The 16277-nt window shown below is 53.5% G+C and overlaps 5 protein-coding genes across 5 annotated transcripts; 2 read left to right on the forward strand and 3 right to left on the reverse strand.

Moving 5' to 3' along the window:
* Positions 1 to 5: 5 nt before the first annotated feature.
* On the forward strand, positions 6 to 1464 carry SMAC4_12601 (60S ribosomal protein eL13). The gene is made up of 6 exons (XM_024655452.2): positions 6 to 95; positions 198 to 231; positions 329 to 375; positions 459 to 556; positions 627 to 687; positions 791 to 1464. Exons 1-6 carry the CDS (start codon positions 93 to 95, stop codon positions 1190 to 1192), a joined length of 645 nt encoding a protein of 214 aa, XP_024511338.1. The 5' UTR covers positions 6 to 92; the 3' UTR covers positions 1193 to 1464.
* Positions 1465 to 1644: 180 nt separating this feature from the next.
* On the reverse strand, positions 1645 to 4532 carry SMAC4_03273 (uncharacterized protein; the record flags this gene model as incomplete). Its single annotated transcript, XM_024655451.2, has 5 exons — positions 3846 to 4532; positions 3608 to 3739; positions 3432 to 3551; positions 3236 to 3379; positions 1645 to 3164 (listed from the first exon to the last, which is right to left on the reverse strand). Exons 1-5 carry the CDS (start codon positions 3964 to 3966, stop codon positions 1645 to 1647), a joined length of 2037 nt encoding a protein of 678 aa, XP_024511337.1. The 5' UTR covers positions 3967 to 4532.
* Positions 4533 to 4565: 33 nt separating this feature from the next.
* SMAC4_03272 (uncharacterized protein) lies at positions 4566 to 6279 on the reverse strand. The gene is made up of 2 exons (XM_003352903.2): positions 5261 to 6279; positions 4566 to 5195 (listed from the first exon to the last, which is right to left on the reverse strand). Exons 1-2 carry the CDS (start codon positions 6272 to 6274, stop codon positions 4869 to 4871), a joined length of 1341 nt encoding a protein of 446 aa, XP_003352951.1. The 5' UTR covers positions 6275 to 6279; the 3' UTR covers positions 4566 to 4868.
* Positions 6280 to 6732: 453 nt separating this feature from the next.
* On the forward strand, positions 6733 to 8196 carry SMAC4_03271 (uncharacterized protein). Its single transcript, XM_024655450.2, has 2 exons — positions 6733 to 7232; positions 7347 to 8196. Exons 1-2 carry the CDS (start codon positions 6932 to 6934, stop codon positions 7937 to 7939), a joined length of 894 nt encoding a protein of 297 aa, XP_024511336.2. The 5' UTR covers positions 6733 to 6931; the 3' UTR covers positions 7940 to 8196.
* A 527-nt stretch (positions 8197 to 8723) lies between these two features.
* SMAC4_03270 (uncharacterized protein) lies at positions 8724 to 11895 on the reverse strand. Its single transcript, XM_003352901.2, has 2 exons — positions 11038 to 11895; positions 8724 to 10871 (listed from the first exon to the last, which is right to left on the reverse strand). Exons 1-2 carry the CDS (start codon positions 11143 to 11145, stop codon positions 9732 to 9734), a joined length of 1248 nt encoding a protein of 415 aa, XP_003352949.1. The 5' UTR covers positions 11146 to 11895; the 3' UTR covers positions 8724 to 9731.
* Positions 11896 to 16277: the final 4382 nt, after the last annotated feature.

Raw genomic sequence — 16277 nt, forward strand, 5'->3', positions numbered from 1 at the left:
TCCGTGCCGTGTTGACCTCGAAATTGCATCTGCCTTTACTGACCGGCGGCACCTCTTCGACAATCAAGAGCGCTTGATCCACAACCGTCACAATGGTGAGTACCGAATTGCTGCTGGACGATTGCGACAGCAGACGTCCATGTTATTTTGACGATGAAAGTCCAATTTGACTGACCGCGACTTTTTGGGTGTAATAGGCGATCAAGCACAACCAGCAGATTCCCAACAACCGTGAGCATATCCCCATCCCGAGCGACAGCCCGACGACAACCACGACGACGACTTTCAATCGCAAAAAAAACGACGACATGGACTGACGAATTTTCAGATTTCCGCAAGGATTGGCAGAGGCGCGTCAGGTGCCACTTCGACCAGGTTCGTTAAAACCACACACGCAGAACCAGGAGGAGGATACTGCAAGCTGGGAACTATGATTCTGACGGATGGGAAAACAATAGGCTGGCAAGAAGGCTTCCCGCCGTGTCGCTCGCCAGGCCAAGGCTGCTGCTCTTGCCCCTCGCCCGGTTGACAAGCTCCGCCCCATTGTCCGGTGCCCGTTAGTACAACCTTTGCATTCCGACAACATTCGAAGAGAACGTGGAGATCTGACAGGATTTTGTGTGCAGCACTGTCAAGTATAACCGCCGCACCCGCCTCGGCCGTGGTTTCTCCCTCGCTGAGCTCAAGGTACGAAACATCCGAGAACCCTGAGAGATGGGACCGCAACGACGCATGCAGATTTGCGATCACCGAGAACGCATTTGGTTCTGACACAGATACAAAACTATAGGCTGCTGGTATCCCCAAGCTCCTTGCTCCCACCATCGGTATCTCGGTTGACCCCCGCCGCGCCAACCTCTCCGAGGAGTCCCTTGCCGCCAATGTCGAGCGCCTGAAGGCCTACAAGGCCCGCCTCGTCGTCTTCCCCCGCAAGTCCAACAAGCCCAAGAAGGCCGATACCCCCAAGGACCAGCAGGCCGGCGAGACCATCAAGAGCGTCGCCGCTGCTTTCGGCGTCGAGTCCCCCATCGTCTCCGGCTTCAAGGAGATCAACAAGTCCGAGCTCCCCTCCAACGTCGAGGGTGGTGCTTTCCGCGCCCTCCGCAAGGCTCGCTCCGACGCCAAGCTCGTTGGTGTCCGCGAGAAGCGCGCCAAGGACAAGGCTGCTGCCGAGGCCGAGAAGAGCAAGTAAATTGCTCCTCTTGGACGGGGTGGTTGAAGCGGCATCTCTGTGGCGGTGTTTGGCTGGTCTGGTCTCGGTTATGCTTTTCCTTGTCACCTGGGCGAGGACCACCATGTTGGACATCCTCGACCATGGGCCGTGTAGTTCCGGGGGATTTCACGTCACTTTTTAAAGCGGGACACGGTTCAATTACTACACGCATCATAGGGATTTGCTAGAGCAGCGCACAATGAATGGACAACGGAAAAAGCATGATTCTTGACCAACTTCAAAAGGTCCTTCTTTCTGGGTGATACCAATCGGGGAGTTCATATGGATTGCAACAAAATGCCTGAGTTCTTGTTTAGTTTTTTGATCACGTCTTGTTTTACTTGTCCCTCTGCTGAACCGTTGACTCCCTGATGTGAAGATGCAGGCCAATTACTCTTTGCTAATGTTCGTTTGACTGGCATCCGCTCAATCTAGTTTCCCTTCCTATCATTCTGCAACAACTCCGTTCCTTTCTTCAGGATCTCCTCAAACACCTCTTTTCTCGGCCCCTTCAGCTCGCTCGAGTGAGCCCTCAGAATCTCCGCAACCAACACCAGCCCGTTCTCCCGATCCTTCGCCGCAGCAGCAGCCGATGGCTTAGTCTCCGCCTGTTGAGGGTTGAGGTTCAGCCCTTCCATGATCGACGTCACTTCAGCCGGCTTATCCTCCTCCTCCTCCTTCTCATCCTTAACCTCCTCGATCCTCCCACTATCACCACACTCGCCCTCCAACCCAGCAGCAACATCCTCGCTCCCCGTAATCGCAACCGCCAACTTCTTGACCGTCTCCGTCCCCTCATTCAACACCCTCATCACCACACTCGCCCCTCCATCCGTCGACCGCGCAAGCAACGCCAGCACGAAAAGAACCTCTGACCTCAAAGCCGGATACTTCCCCTGCGCAAGCAAATGCGTCAAGTGCTTCGCGATCAACGAGCCATGCACCTCATAGAATGCTTCCCGAGTCCAATCCTTCTCATCCACAACCTCAACCTTGTCCTCTCCCTCCTGAGGAACAGCCTGCAAAGCCCTAACAACACTCATTGCCCCTCTAGCCGTCTCAATCTTGGTCGGCTCCAGATCCGACCGTGCCCCAAGCGTCATCAATAAGTGAAAATAACTCTTCACCTCTCCCTCCTTCTCCGTGTGCTTAAACCCCTCCGCCAGCGGCTTACACAGCTTAGCCACATTGCCTGGCGAGTTTACGAGAAGTAGCCTCGCAAGCGAAACAGCAGCGAACTGCACCTGCGGCTGCACGCCCGTCTTTACCCACGCACCCGCCAGCAGATCCGGCAGGAACGCTTCGCCTAGCGGCGTCTTGTTGGGTTGCGGGATGGCCAGGTTCTTCGCGAACGACAAGAGAGCGTGCAAGAGCTGCGGGGTGGCAGGCACGGATTTCTGGTCAGGGTCGAGCGCTTGCGCCAGGAGCGAAGCCAGGTGCGTGTGCACGTGGACGGAAGGGTCCGCGACGAGGGAAGTGCTGGCTTTGTCGGAGCGGGATAAGTTGCCGAGACACAGGCAGGCGGCGGTGCGGAGGTGCTGGTTGGCGAATTTTTCGGAGGATAGCCAGAGGAGGAATTTCTTGGATACGGGGCTGGCGTTGGGGCCTGATGATAGGGGGTAGAGTTCCGAGAAGGAAGGATGGGCGGAGAGGTCGGCGAGTAAAGTGACGAAGGTCGTGCAGACGGTTTTGAGCTGGTCGAGGTCATCGAGGTCTGCGTCAGGCAGGTTCTCGTACGAGAAGCAGGCGTTGTAGAAGGCTTGTTGGAGGTGCTGGATGTTGGAGGCCGAGGAGAGGAAGGCTGGTTGCAGGGATTCGTAGGTTAGGTAGGCGAGGGCGACGGTGCAGAAGCCGTTGAAGAGCTCGAGGGAGGGGAGGCCAGATGAAGAACCGCCGGCGAGGGTGAGGAAGACGGCTGGGGTGGAGGGGTTGGCGAGTTCGGGTTCGGGTTCTATGTAGGGGGTGTTTGTTAGCTAGGTACAAAGGAAGATATGAAACTGAATGGGTTATGGGTGTGCATACTTTGGCTAACGAGTAACTCGAAAATGTTGTTAATGAGGTTGAGAGCTTGGTCATTATCTCCACCTGGTTGAAGGGAACCTTCTTGCAAGAGAGCTACGAGGGCTTTGCTTAGCCCTGCTTCACAGACCTGAAGTTGTGCCGGCTCTAAAATAGTGTCAGTCACATATCCATATCCCAAAGTTCACGGGCGTCATACCATAATCAACAATGACGTTGTATAACACAGGCAACAGCAGGGGAAGAAGGGGCCTGTCGTTCAGAAAACGGATGACGGTACGAAGAGCACCAGACTCAACCAGCTTGGCTCTGTTCACATCTGTAGGATGTTTAGCTTCAGCTCAGTTTATATGGGGTGACATACACAGTTCTTACCGCAGTCGGCACATCCATTACCAAGCACACGCAGACATTGACGCTTCAAGCTCAGATCCAACTCTTCTGTTGGTAAGACTTTCAAGATGAAGTCTAGAATGCCGGATTCTCTAAGAGGATCTCTTAAGCTGGCTGTATTATGAGTTAGCTAGTTGGCTCTGTACACATCGAATAAGTGAATTTGTTGTCTGAATTTTTTGGAACCTGATATGTTCACTGAACTAAAGGAGGAACTTACGATCTCTGACGCCATCACCGATTCTTTCGAGAATATTGGCGAGTGCGTCGAGCGGTTTATCTCCGCCATTCCAAGCAGCTTCGAGCTGGCTCAACAAATTTTCGTCGAGTGTGAAAGCCATTCTTTTATCTACTTCCTTTGGATATTTACCGATGATAGAGAAGTGTTGGTAAACAGGCGGTGATGTTTTGTGAGAGAAAGGAGTGGACGTTGAGGAGAGCTCCAAACAATGAGGTGAGTGGGGCCTCCAAAAGTGGGGAGGTCAACAAGGTACCTGCAGCTGTTATCTGGGGTAGAGGTATCAAACTGATGGCCTCGAGGGTTGCCGTGCTTTACAAATGACGTTCTCTGACCGGTATCGTAGCTTTATTCTTTTCTTGGAGTAGCTCCCGTGTTGTCTCTTCTCGGTTATTTGCTTGACAAGCGATGAAGAGGATTGGCTGCAGCTTCAGGTTTTGTTATGATATTGGGCAGTAACACAGCTTTCAAGTCTCGCGCTAACACCGGGACAAGTTGATAGCTCCCGTTGTCACCTCCGTAGGACTGAGCATATGGTTGAAGTATTCATTTCACAAGGCCGTGAACACAGGTCTGAGTATGTCAACTACCTACAATGAAACAGCACAGCAAGTTTGACGCATTTGTCAGCTTGAACCATGAGATAGCCTAAAACATCACAGAGAACAGATGGCTCGTGCGCCCTCCCATACTCAGGGGTAATCATCACAACAGCGCAAGAACAAACAACAAAGAGAGTATACAACAAAAAAGACACCCGTATATGCTACATGCCACATTATACACTTTACCGGTACACAGCAGTAGCCACTGCGACCGAGTAGGGAGACGGCTACGCGCCCATCTTTTGGGCGCATAGATAGTATACACATGGCCGGCGCCATATTGATCCCGGCCAGGATCATCTGTAAACCATTCGCCATAAAAAGTGGTCCTACGTCCAAACCATACACATCTGCTGCTGCTGCGCTCGTTTTACAACCAACCACAGACGGCCACCACTCCTTACTGCTTGCTACCAAGCCACTTGAGCTCGACGTACTTGCCGATGTTACCCGTACCGAGAACAGGGATCTCACGCTTCTGGAGCTCCTTCTCGATGACCTTCCAGCGACCAACCATCTTCTCCTTGTCCACAGGTGTGATTCTCCTGGGGTAAACCTTGACGTTGGGAAGCTCGGGCAAGATGCTGCTCTGCTCAATCTGGTCGGCAAGCTTCTTGGGCTTGGGAGGCGTGACGAGGGCATCCATAAAGTTGGCGACAGTCTGGATGCTGGTGAGCTTGCCGTCGGAGAGGAGGTGGCCGGTCATTTTCTGGATGCGCTTGGCGGCCTGTTGAATTGGAAAGTATTGTTAGCTATTTTGTCATTGACAATGTGATGCGGAACTGGACGTACATAGAACTTGACGACGGGGTCCCGGATGGTAGCCTCCTTCCAGTCGTTGTTCCAGGACTTGCGGAGCTCAATGGCCTTTTCGGCGTTCAGTTGGACCCGGGAACCCTCCTCGCTTCCAAAATGATAGCCGAGCTTCTTGCCCTCCTGGAGCAGCTGGTTGGCCTGCTCGTGCTCGCCGACCTTACGTAGCCTGCCCACCTCCTCCGTCCACTCGCGTGTGTAGTAGGCCTTTTCCGCCGCGTTGCGCATGAGAATCCAGACCTTCTGCAAGTCGCTGTCGTTCTTGAGCGCCAGCTCACCATTCTCCCCGCGGCACATCTCCACGGAGACAGTCCTCTCCCAGTGATCGCCATTGCCGATAATCGCCGCGATATCCGCAGGGTTCTTGGGGTTGGCGCCGAACTTCTTCAGAGCCAGACCCTCGACGAGCGCCCTCCTCAGAATGACCTTCAACAGCCTGGGGTCTGTGATCTTCTCTTGCGCGGCAAAGCCCTGGTATTCAAACTGCTTCCCGCCATCCCTGAAATGCTCCGGCTTGTTCCACCAGTCGGACATACCGCCAATCTCTTGCAACCCCGCGCCAGACGCGGCAGGCTCATAGTTGGGGTCTGTGATCTCCTCTGGGAAGGGGGCCCTCTTGCGGTCCCCTGGAAGGACAAGGTTGATGGTCCTGTGGGTTTCGACGAATCCTGCTACTCCTCTCCTCTTCCTCTGTTGTTCAAGGGTCAAGGTGGGTTCGGTCGCAACTTCGGCGGCGGCGTCGGCTACCGGGGCTTCGGGAGTGGTCTCGGAAACAGTAGAGGCGCATCGGCGTTGTGTCTGGAGCGTGTTTTGCCAGACGCGGTTACGGGTGGCGGAGATCTGTGTCGAGAAGTTGCATGACTGGCAGGTGGAGGAGGAGTCGGCAGCTTGGGCCCTCAGGGTGCGGAGGGGAGCGGCCGATGTGGAAGCGACAGGCGACGGAGAGCTGCACAGGGCAGAGGCCGTGGACGATATCCTCGGAATGCGGCGCATGGTTGGTGTGTTGATGGTGCAACCTGCGACGACGGCAAGGTGCAATTGGGGGTGTATGGGTTGTCCGGCGGGGGTAGTGACCGGGTTGGCGGTTGCGTTCGCGGGTGCGGACGGGGCGACAATAATCGGGCAACGAGCGGGCGACTCGAGGCGCGCGATGGAGTCTTGCCGGTCAAAAAAATCGAGCCCCGTTCTGCCCGTCCTCCATCGGTCCAGTTGCCGGCCCAGACACAGACCCCGGTCGGGCAGCCGGGGCGGGTGCTTGGCAATGTGGCAGCCACTGAACAGTCTTCCAATTGCTCGCAGAGTGCTCCCCTCCAGCTGTTGACGGTCCAAGCTTCGACCCCGCGTTTGGAGTGTCAGCCACATCTGCTAGTGGCTGGAGTGGGAAGCTAGCGGCCGGGTAGCTCGTAGCGGTTCGCAAGCTTTCGGCCAAAAAATCTCTTGAATTGGATGATCTGATGGGCTCCCGGCAACATCTCCAAGCTCCATACCTCCCTACCTCGCCTACGTAAAAAAGTGTCAGAGCTCACCCCCGAGAGCCCCATTCTGTCCTTCAGTCCCGTCCAGACCCGACTACACTTACTCGACCTCGACGCCGATTACCTACTTCCCGAAACCGGACATCATATAAATACTGCTTCAAACTCCGATCCAATGGCGCCCCCATCGAACCCCCGCAGCGTCTCGGACGCGACACGCTTCACCCCGACGACTCCCCATGCCAGCTCTAAGTCCGCGGATCCCCGGCTCAACGCCTCCAAGAGCTCGCCAAAGGAGCCCAAGGGCACTCCCAGATTCGTCGAGACACCAGAGCAAAGGGTTGCGCGGTTAAGAGCTGCGCACTTGAAGGCGAAGCAGGCGCAGGTTTCGAGGATGGACCGGATCATCAACGGCAGCAGACGCTTCTTTGACTCTGCGCACAAGGTCACCGTCTTGGGATTGATTGGTTTCACAGGTTAGTTCAGTCTAGCTCCTACGCTTCCTCTTGCGTCTCCCACCAGTTTCCGAGACTCAGTACCTGGTTCCTGGCCTCCTAAATCCAAGACCCAAGAACTAACATACGTCATAGTGATGGCCGGCCTGGTAACCGCCTACACCGCTGCCGACATGATCATGTACAACAAGAAGCGCAAGGCCGAGTTCATCGAGGCGCAGAAGAAGATGGAGGCCGACTCGCTCGAGGCCGCCCGCCTGGCCTACATCACCGGCAAGGCGACCGAGGAGCAGACCGCGCTGGTGGAGGAGTACCTGGAGCAGGAGCGCGAGGCCGGCCGTCCGAAGCCCTCCATCTTCTCCAAGTTCCCCAGCGTCATTGGCGCCCCGACTCCCATCGCGAACGAGACGACAGAGCAGCAGCAGACGACAACGAGCGTATCAGAGGCCGCGACTTGGCCCTCGGCGGCGGCGACAACACCGAAGGAGACGACCGAGGAGCAACCTGCAGCTGCCACAGAGAAGTCGGGACTTTGGGGGTGGCTTACCGGCTCGCTGAAGAAGGAGGATGTTGCCGCGGGTGCGGGACAGGCCCCCACGTTGGTCGGTGCTGTGAAGCAGGAGACGAGCGTCATCAAGGAGAAGGCGCTAGAGGCGTTCGAGAAGGAGAAGGAAAACCAGAGGAAGGGTGGCCCCCTTGACAAGGTGGGCTTGCCTGAGCAGAAGTGAGTGGGTTGAAGCGGATGGAGAACGAGATGAAGGGTGATACTCCGGGGTAGACGAACCAAGATGAAGCGGTCTCTCAAAATGACCGTGAGGGGATGATGGAGTAGGGGCATCACCTCGATTTGCTTATGATGGGCATCTCCTCAAAACTTATCCTACGGGCAGCTTGGCCGTATGTGGCCTGGCAATGATCGGCATTGCTGGGCATTTGATATCATCATCACTGGAACTAAGCATTTGATGAGGGTTGTTTAAACAAATGTTGGGCGGGTGGGGTGGGCGAACGGAATCACCAAGCAGCCTTCTTTAGACCTTGGATGCTGGAAGACCGCAACGATAACGCGTGGCGAGACCTGTACCATGCGGCATGAAGGGATGGATGTGCGTACGGCAAAATTACGGTTTCAACAACACGACAAAGAAGTGTTGAGGATGCAAGATAAGAGGAAACGAGCGGGCTAGGATACATGTTCGACAAAAGAGCCCCTACCCCAATGTACCATAGTGTAGAAAGGAGTCAGTCATTGCATAAATCGGCGCAGAGGAGATGGATTTACGTATATAAAGATACAACATAGTAGTAGAAGTGTTCAGTGTATTTGGATGTCTTGTATACCTACCCTGGAGATGAGGCCGACCTGGCAGGTTTGACTTTGTGAAAGAGCTGGACTTGGTGACCGGGACCTAGTACATCTCATCCACGGTCACACATTGTTATCATATTTAGAACAGAGCAGACATCACAGCTACGGATGAGATCTTTGCAGTTTGACGTCGGTTGTCAATCAGGATAGAGGTATTTAACGACGAAGTCTGTCAATTATTATTTTATTCGCCAATTATTGTTATCTGCGTGATGCATCGGTGCATCTACTTGAGCTATTAGAGTTGAGACTTGAGAGACTGAGAAGTGACCTGATCACCATGATTTGAACTTGAAACCAAGTCAGGCTGATATTAACGACCATCCCATGTTCCAGTCCTCTCTCCCTTTCCATGCGCTGTGTTTCCTCCCCAGTCTGGGAGTCAACTTTGGTATATAGTAAACGACCGTGTGATGTTGTAAATGTCAATGTGACTCCTTCCTGTCTTTCCTAAAAGGCCCTAAACTCCAGAAGGACAAAAAAGAAAAAAAAAAGAAAGGACCGGTGAAAGCGGACCAAAATCCTGATATACTGGCGGGAAAGCAAAAGAAATATGAGGCTAGTGTTTGGTTTTCTTTTTCAACCAACGCTGTTATGTGCCCTCCAATCTCCTGCGGGCTAAATGGAAAGTGCCCTCTGGTGTAAGGAGAAATGTCAAAGTGGTTTGATCTCTGCTCAGTGTGTGATTTGACCGTACTGATCTGAGTCTGGTAAACCATATCAAACCAAAGGAGACCAGAATCTTGAGCTTTCAATTTCCCAGAAAGCCGTTGAAGGCCATGTCCCCGACCAGTGCTCCCCTTTCTTTCGTTTCCCACGTCCTCAGGAGTTACCCCACGATAAAAAAGGGCAAAAAAAACCTGATGCCATACCATAGTGCTTTCGACTCAGCCCACCCTGAGGCTGGACCATCGAGGCACTGATTTGGTCGTAGTAGACATGGACCAGACGAACTGAATCCTCGATTCCCGAGAGCCCCTGGATGTCTGGACGCCTGTTTCTCCAGCCCGTTCGATTCTCTCCCACGTCCAGTCGTCAGGAACTAGCCAAGAGGTAGGTACTTTGCCCCAAACTCCCACGAACCTCCTCGCCCACAAAAGCAAAAGAAAAGAGCAAAAAGGTCAGCTAATCAACCGCCTCCCACCATCGCTCTACGACACGATAATATGGTTAAAATGACCGGGAACCTTCATCCGGCACTTCTCGCAGTCATCCCGATACCCTATGCTAAACGACCTCTTCATTCCGGCTTGGTTGGCTCCCATGGTCCACGAGCTGACCGTGTGTTTGGAGCGTTGATGTCCCCTTTTGTTGGGTGGGGACAGGGTTTTTGGCGATGTCTGGGGAGAGCCCATGTCCATGCCATCCATGCTGCCATGGCTATGACTATGACCATGGTGGTTTTGATATTCTCCTTCTCCTTGGGGAATGGGCGTCGGCTCACGAGGTCCCATTTGGCTGTTCAGGGAGGAGTTGCGTAGTGGCATGGCGGAGAGAAGAGGGTGGCTGTGGGTTAGTTGGTCGAGGCTGCTGAGGCGTTGACGCGGAAGGGGGTGGTCATGTTGCTGAAGGTGGTGGCCGTGGTGATCATGGTCATGGTGATGCTGATGGCCAGGGTGGTATGACCCGAGAATCATCCGCGGGCTTTCTCCCATGCCATTGTCTTCCATATCTCCTCCTACCTCGCTGATGGGCGAGGGAAGCCGACGGTTCTGGACCATACTCCAGTCCTCCATTACCTGTGCAGTGGCAGCGGCGCCGTCGAGCGAGCGAGGGACGCTCTCGTGGCCTAAGAGTGAGACGGCCGGCTCGTGGTGCTGCTGTGTAGGAGGAGGTACCCCATATGATCCTCTGTGATCCATGCTGATGTTGCCCGCCGCTCCACCCCAGTGCTTGCCCCGGACTTGCTCGGCGAAGCTGCAATGGAGCGGTGTCGGAATGCGGCTGCTGATGGTCGGTTCGGGCGCCAGGTGGTCTGGTTGAAATTGGCCCGGTTGGAGGTACTGCTGCTGATGATTATGCTGCTGGCTTTGATGCCTTGGCTCCGGTTCGCAGTCCATCATCTCCATGTCCATGCTTTCCGGGCTATAGTTGGACGGGAGCTCAGGCTCGGCGGCCCATACGTGCTGCTCCGTGACCTGGTGCTCATTATGATTTGATGGTTCCGGCACCCCATAGTACTCATAGCCCGAGACGACGGGCTGCGGGGTCTCTTGCGGAAAGGCACTCGGTGTATGAAGCCATCTCTTGGCGTTGGGAGATGTGCGAACAGGCAAGATTTGCTGGCGTTTCTGGAGCGGGTGTTAGCATCCCATCAAAGGCAGATGACAGGACGGTCTCGGATGGGGGAATGTTGACAGCAGAAGTCGTGCGAGGAAGGGCGGGGCAGATATATAGTAGGAGCAAGACGTCGGGTGAGATGACCCTTGACAGACGCGAAAGACGGCTTAGACTTACACTCCGATGCTCAGAAAAGCCTGATACCCCTCCCATTGAGGCATCGGCATAATCATCCTCCCGCGATCTCTTACGGGGACCTGCGGCCCGTGCATGAGGAGCCATCATGTTGTCCGACCTGCGTATGCGCAACACGAAGCTGTGCGTAGGCGATACCCGAGATTGGCAGTCCGCAAGGGAAATCAATCGAGCTGTTACGGTGTAGGAACAAGTAGAGGCAAGGAAGCGTTGGTTGGAAAAGCGCAAGCCTCTTCTTATTATAAGTGCAACAACCTGATGGAGCGGTCGATGTTTGTGGGAGAGAAGAAACGGGTGGCCCGGTAGCTGAGTGAGACTGAAAGAATGCTGAGCGCTGAGTGTGTGTTGTGTTGGTAGTGGTCGTGGTGGTGGTGTTATCAGTCTTTGTAATGCCGAGATGGATGTCACGTTCGGTATCGGCACGTCTTACGACGACCACAACTTTGAACCGACTGGACTGGCAACTGGAAGAGAAAGATGCCTGGAATCGCCCGGATCAGCACTCCTTGCTTGCCTTTTTTGACCGTTCAACTTGATAGGCAGAAGGCCGCTTGAATGGTGAATAGGAGACCGCCTTCTCGAAGGGAGACCAATGGAAAGGGCGTTGTGGCAGCGACAGCGGAGGTGAAGGGGGGGGCTGAATTGTTCAGGTCCAAACTGGGGTGCAGCCGAGTGAGTGCGCCTGGGGTTGTTGTCACCGTTCGACCGTCCCTCACTTGTCCAAACCGCTCTTGAGTTCTCGGCTCCTTCCCGTGCGGAGACAACCCTGTCTAGGATCTTTTAGTCCGGTCTTGGTCTGGCCTGGATGCCGTGCTCGACACCTTTCGCTGCTTCCAGTTCTTGTTGCAGTTATCGTGAAGATATTGGAAAAGCGGCAAGAGGTAACCGCTGATACACGGAACTTGCCGTTTCAGAAGCACCAAGAAGGTTATTGCTGAGATTGAATAATAGCATTTGCCGTGTTTTAGGGTGGGGGAGTAAATAAAACCTTCAAGTAGGCGCCCTGTACTTGTAGCAACAGCTTGATGAACAAGCTGCGAGTGGAAAAGGGGGTCAGAGTCTGCAAGGTTTGGGAAAAAAAAATATAGTCCCGACAACAACCAATATTATTTTAAGCCTTTCCATCACCAGGATCTCATGGGTAGTTCACGCGATAAATCACCGCAGTGGTGTGGAAGAGACTGCAAGTGGAAGTGTTCGCGGGCAGGCATCTACGTCAGTCGCTGCAAGGATGTTTAAGAACATTTGTTTTGGACTTGGAGCGAGGGAAGGACAGGAATTGTGTGCGAGGCACAGAAGCTGAGATAATCACAGACTTGTCAACTTTCCATTGGAATTAAGGTATCATAAAGGAACACGATACTCGACCTCTTAACTGTGACTGACCGTGGTGAGATGACAATTCAATGGTTTGGGTGTTGAGGAGCTTGTTTACCTGGGACATGTGAACGTGCCCGCCGCCATGCTGAAAAGTTTCTAGCGGCTCTTGCTGCGATCAGTGTGGGGAAGGCCCCTTCACCCCTCGCCTTTGCTGATAGGTACAAGTAGGGACAAGACCACCCCGTGCGCCGTGCAGACCTTGTACTTCAGCTCAGCTCAGCTCAGCATATGGACCCTCCAAGTCTTCACGTTCGTTCCCGTCTTTGTCGTTGCGAAAGGGTGTGGACCAGCTCCAAGCTGCTGGGATTTCGACACAAAGCAAGCAACAGGGCAACGACCTGAAGACCTTCAGCCCTTGCCACCAAGCACTTCGAGTCACATGGCGAATGGATCTTCCGTTTCAGGATTGATTCAGAAAATCGGACGGTACACTACAGACCTGCAAGTCAATGTCCAAACTTTTCAATCTCGATTTCATTGGCTGTTTCATCGACCCTGGCCACCGGCTCCAGACCGAGGACATCTCGAGCGTGGAACCATGATGCTGTGGCCTCTATCGAAAATTCCAAGGCCACAATACAAGGTAAACTTGCTATGACTTCAGAGCTCTTACTGTCTGACACTTCCATCCTACCACAGTACCAGAAAGGTTTAGTCCTACCGTACTAGCCAATAATTTTTCCTTGCGGTATCTTGGAGATCAACGACAGTCAACGCCCTTCGGAAACCGGGTTCCTGGTCTCGAGCTACGATTTGGCCTCCAACTGTCTTATGGCTATGGCATGCTCATAGAGGTAGTTATCTGAAAGCGAGACCTTTCTTGTTGGATTTACTCAACTCAGAGAGTTATAGACATGTGAGTCTGGTGAGATTCCAAAGGTACCTTTTACCTCTACCAAGGTCAGGAACAACGAGCTCACCACAGCACTTCAAGCTTCGTTCCAACGCCCCTCTGGTCGACACGACCATCAAGCCAGGCTAGGTTCTCAGCCTTATAAGGCAACCGGGCTATAAACAAGTTCTCATTAGTCAACCGAACTCGTGCCATCGGACGACCTGCCCTTCTCTTCAAGATCTGCTTAACTGTACAGGTGGTTTGTCCCCTTTCAAAGTTTCCAGCTTCTCTTGGCTTCAACAATACTAAAGCCATAGTGCCTGGTCAGGACACAAACGCTGTTTAACTCTGTGACAAATTGTCGTCGATAGAGTTTCATAAGAGTTTATACCAAGAAAGTGTTCCCCAATTGCCGTTGCAGAACAAAGTCAGAATCAGACACCTCTACCATCCACGCGAGGCATGTAAGTGTTGTACCTTGATGGCCAAAAAAAGGGTAAAGCTCCGGTGCTCGGCTTGGCATCCTCGGTAGCCGCTCCGGCTTTCGGAGTCCGCCGATTCATAGGCCCCCGGGCAGGATCCATCCCAACACGTCACTCCTCGAAGAAGGTGTCAACGGGTAGAATCCACTCTTGAGGTTTGAGGACAATGTTGATATTGATTTTTGTATCCTAGTGCCGTAGGTTGCACAGATGGGATGAAATGGTAAACGACTATACTGTGTATGGCGAGGTCTTGGACCTGGTGAGGAGACTTGAAGAGACGAAGTTGCGGAGCGAGTCGAGGACTGTTCCGATGGGACCAACTCGACTAGAGGACTGACAGGATCAAAAATTGAAACTGTGTCAAACGGTCCAAGGAGAGAAAGTGTCGAGTGTTACCCGTAAACTTATACATGTTGAAGAAGGAGACTGGAACGACGTCGAGATCGATTGCTTGCCTCTAAATTCAAAGCCGTCAAAGGTGCCATCCAACGAACAGAAAAAAATGTACAGACGAGGAGGAAATCAAAGATGGAACGATCCAAAGGGAGAGGCTGCAGGTGGCCTGAGCTTCCAGTGCCTCCCCAAACCACCAAAAGGCCAGCCTCAAATACGTCTAGGCATACTCTCTCAAGCGGCCAAGCGTCGAATACGTGCGTGAATAAATCAAACATCAAAATGACCGAGGATACCGGCGTCCGTCAACCCACGGCCACGGGAGTTGCTGCTGCGGGCCGTGACGTGATGTCCTCACTGGCGTGTCGAGACGCAGTGGTTCACGTTGCATCGAAGCGGCGTCGAACCCTGGAAAGAATCAACAGCTTCCCAGGAGCCCTGGTCCATTGGTCCGCTTATCGGACACTAGCAGACGGAAGCGGATGGGGCAGCCGAGTCGTGGTTGAGGCCAAGCGTCCGAGACGAATGAAGAACCCCGAATTACTACAGCACCCTGCCAACAGCACGCAGCACCACCTGCTAGCCTGTAGTTTCAGCGCCATCCACACGTTTGTTGGAGAACTGTGAACATGAAAGATGTTTGTCGATCGAATCCATCCGTGAGCTGGCTGTACTCGAGACGGGGCGCTGCTTCCAAAACATGAAAATCAATGGCAGGCGGCATTTTCCAAAATTCCACTCTTCACCCGAATTTTCGTACCCGCTGACTGCTGTGTGTGTCAGTGTCCACGGGCAGGTGTCCCTGCCCCGCACAGATCTTCTCAAAAGTTTACGGAAAGACACACCCCGGACTTTCAATGTGTGCTTGCCTGCCCGCTTGCTTCCCGCTGTCCACATCCCGTCTCCGTTCGTTGCCCTCACCTTGTTCGATTTGCAATTTGGACGAGAGGGTCCCCTGGGTGCTTGGTCCCTCGTGGTTTTGTGAGTCACTACGAAGGATACTTGGAGACGTGGGCTTGTTTGGCAATAAAATCTCATCTTATAAGTAGCTGGACGAAAGCGTTGTTTTCTGTCCTCGTTCCTTCCATCCCAGAGTCTATAGACTGTCAAGTGAATTAGCTCAGGCCTGGCCTCATCCGCAAACACTTCAAGGAGTTACGCTACCTCGTTCCCGTTGTGTCTTCCATCTGCTCAGCTTGGCTTCGGTGGCTGCAGAATTTCTTTGTTATTGACCCCCCTTCCACCCTATTCCACCTGGACCTTCCTTGTCGCCTCCTCAGGCCCAATCACCTTATCCAATCACGCGTCTGCCAACAGGGTCCTGCCTGCCTTTATTTCGCCCATACCTGGACCTCAAGCTCCTTCCTCTGCCGAGTTTCTTTCCTCTCGACCTGTCAAGCAAAACTCAAATCACCTTCCTCGACTGGAGTCATTCTTGAACTCAACATCAACTTCTTCCTGACAACTTCAACTCTCTCGCTCTCTCCTGCTTTACCCCCACGACTATATTTCTCATACCCACCAGCTCTCACCCTGACAGAAACCATGGTCGGATCCGATATGGTGCCCCTTCGGGCTGATGACACCAGAGGTAAGCTTTCCATCTCTCAAACAATCCCTGTGGATTCAGTACCTAGCATATCACCAGCCCTGCTGGACGTGATGCCATCGACAATAGCTGTGGCTGTCTGTCCATTCTCATATCCGAGTCAACCGTTCCAAGCGACAGTGGGAGTTGGCCGCGGGCACGAATCAAAAATTCATCACTTGCTATGTTTTCAGCGTACCGTGACTAACAGTGTTCTCTCTTTCCAGTTGAGGGACAGGATCCCCTCATTCCTCCTGCTCTTCTGATCTCCGAGATCCCCATCACAGATGCCGCTCTTGAGACCGTCGTCAAGGGCCGCAAGGAGGCTGTGAACGTAATCATGGGCAAGGACGACCGCCTTCTTGTCGTCGTTGGTCCTTGCTCACTTCACGACCCCGCCACCGCTCTTGAGTACTGCAGCAGACTCAAGGCTCTTTCTGAGAAGCTTAAAGACGACCTCGTGGTCGTGATGAGAGCTTACCTCGAGAAGCCCCGCACCACCGTCGGCTGGAAGGGTCTTATCAACGATCCTGATATCGAT

The sequence above is a fragment of the Sordaria macrospora genome, chromosome 7, assembly GCF_033870435.1.
Source record: "Sordaria macrospora chromosome 7, complete sequence".
Lineage (NCBI taxonomy): Eukaryota > Fungi > Ascomycota > Sordariomycetes > Sordariales > Sordariaceae > Sordaria > Sordaria macrospora.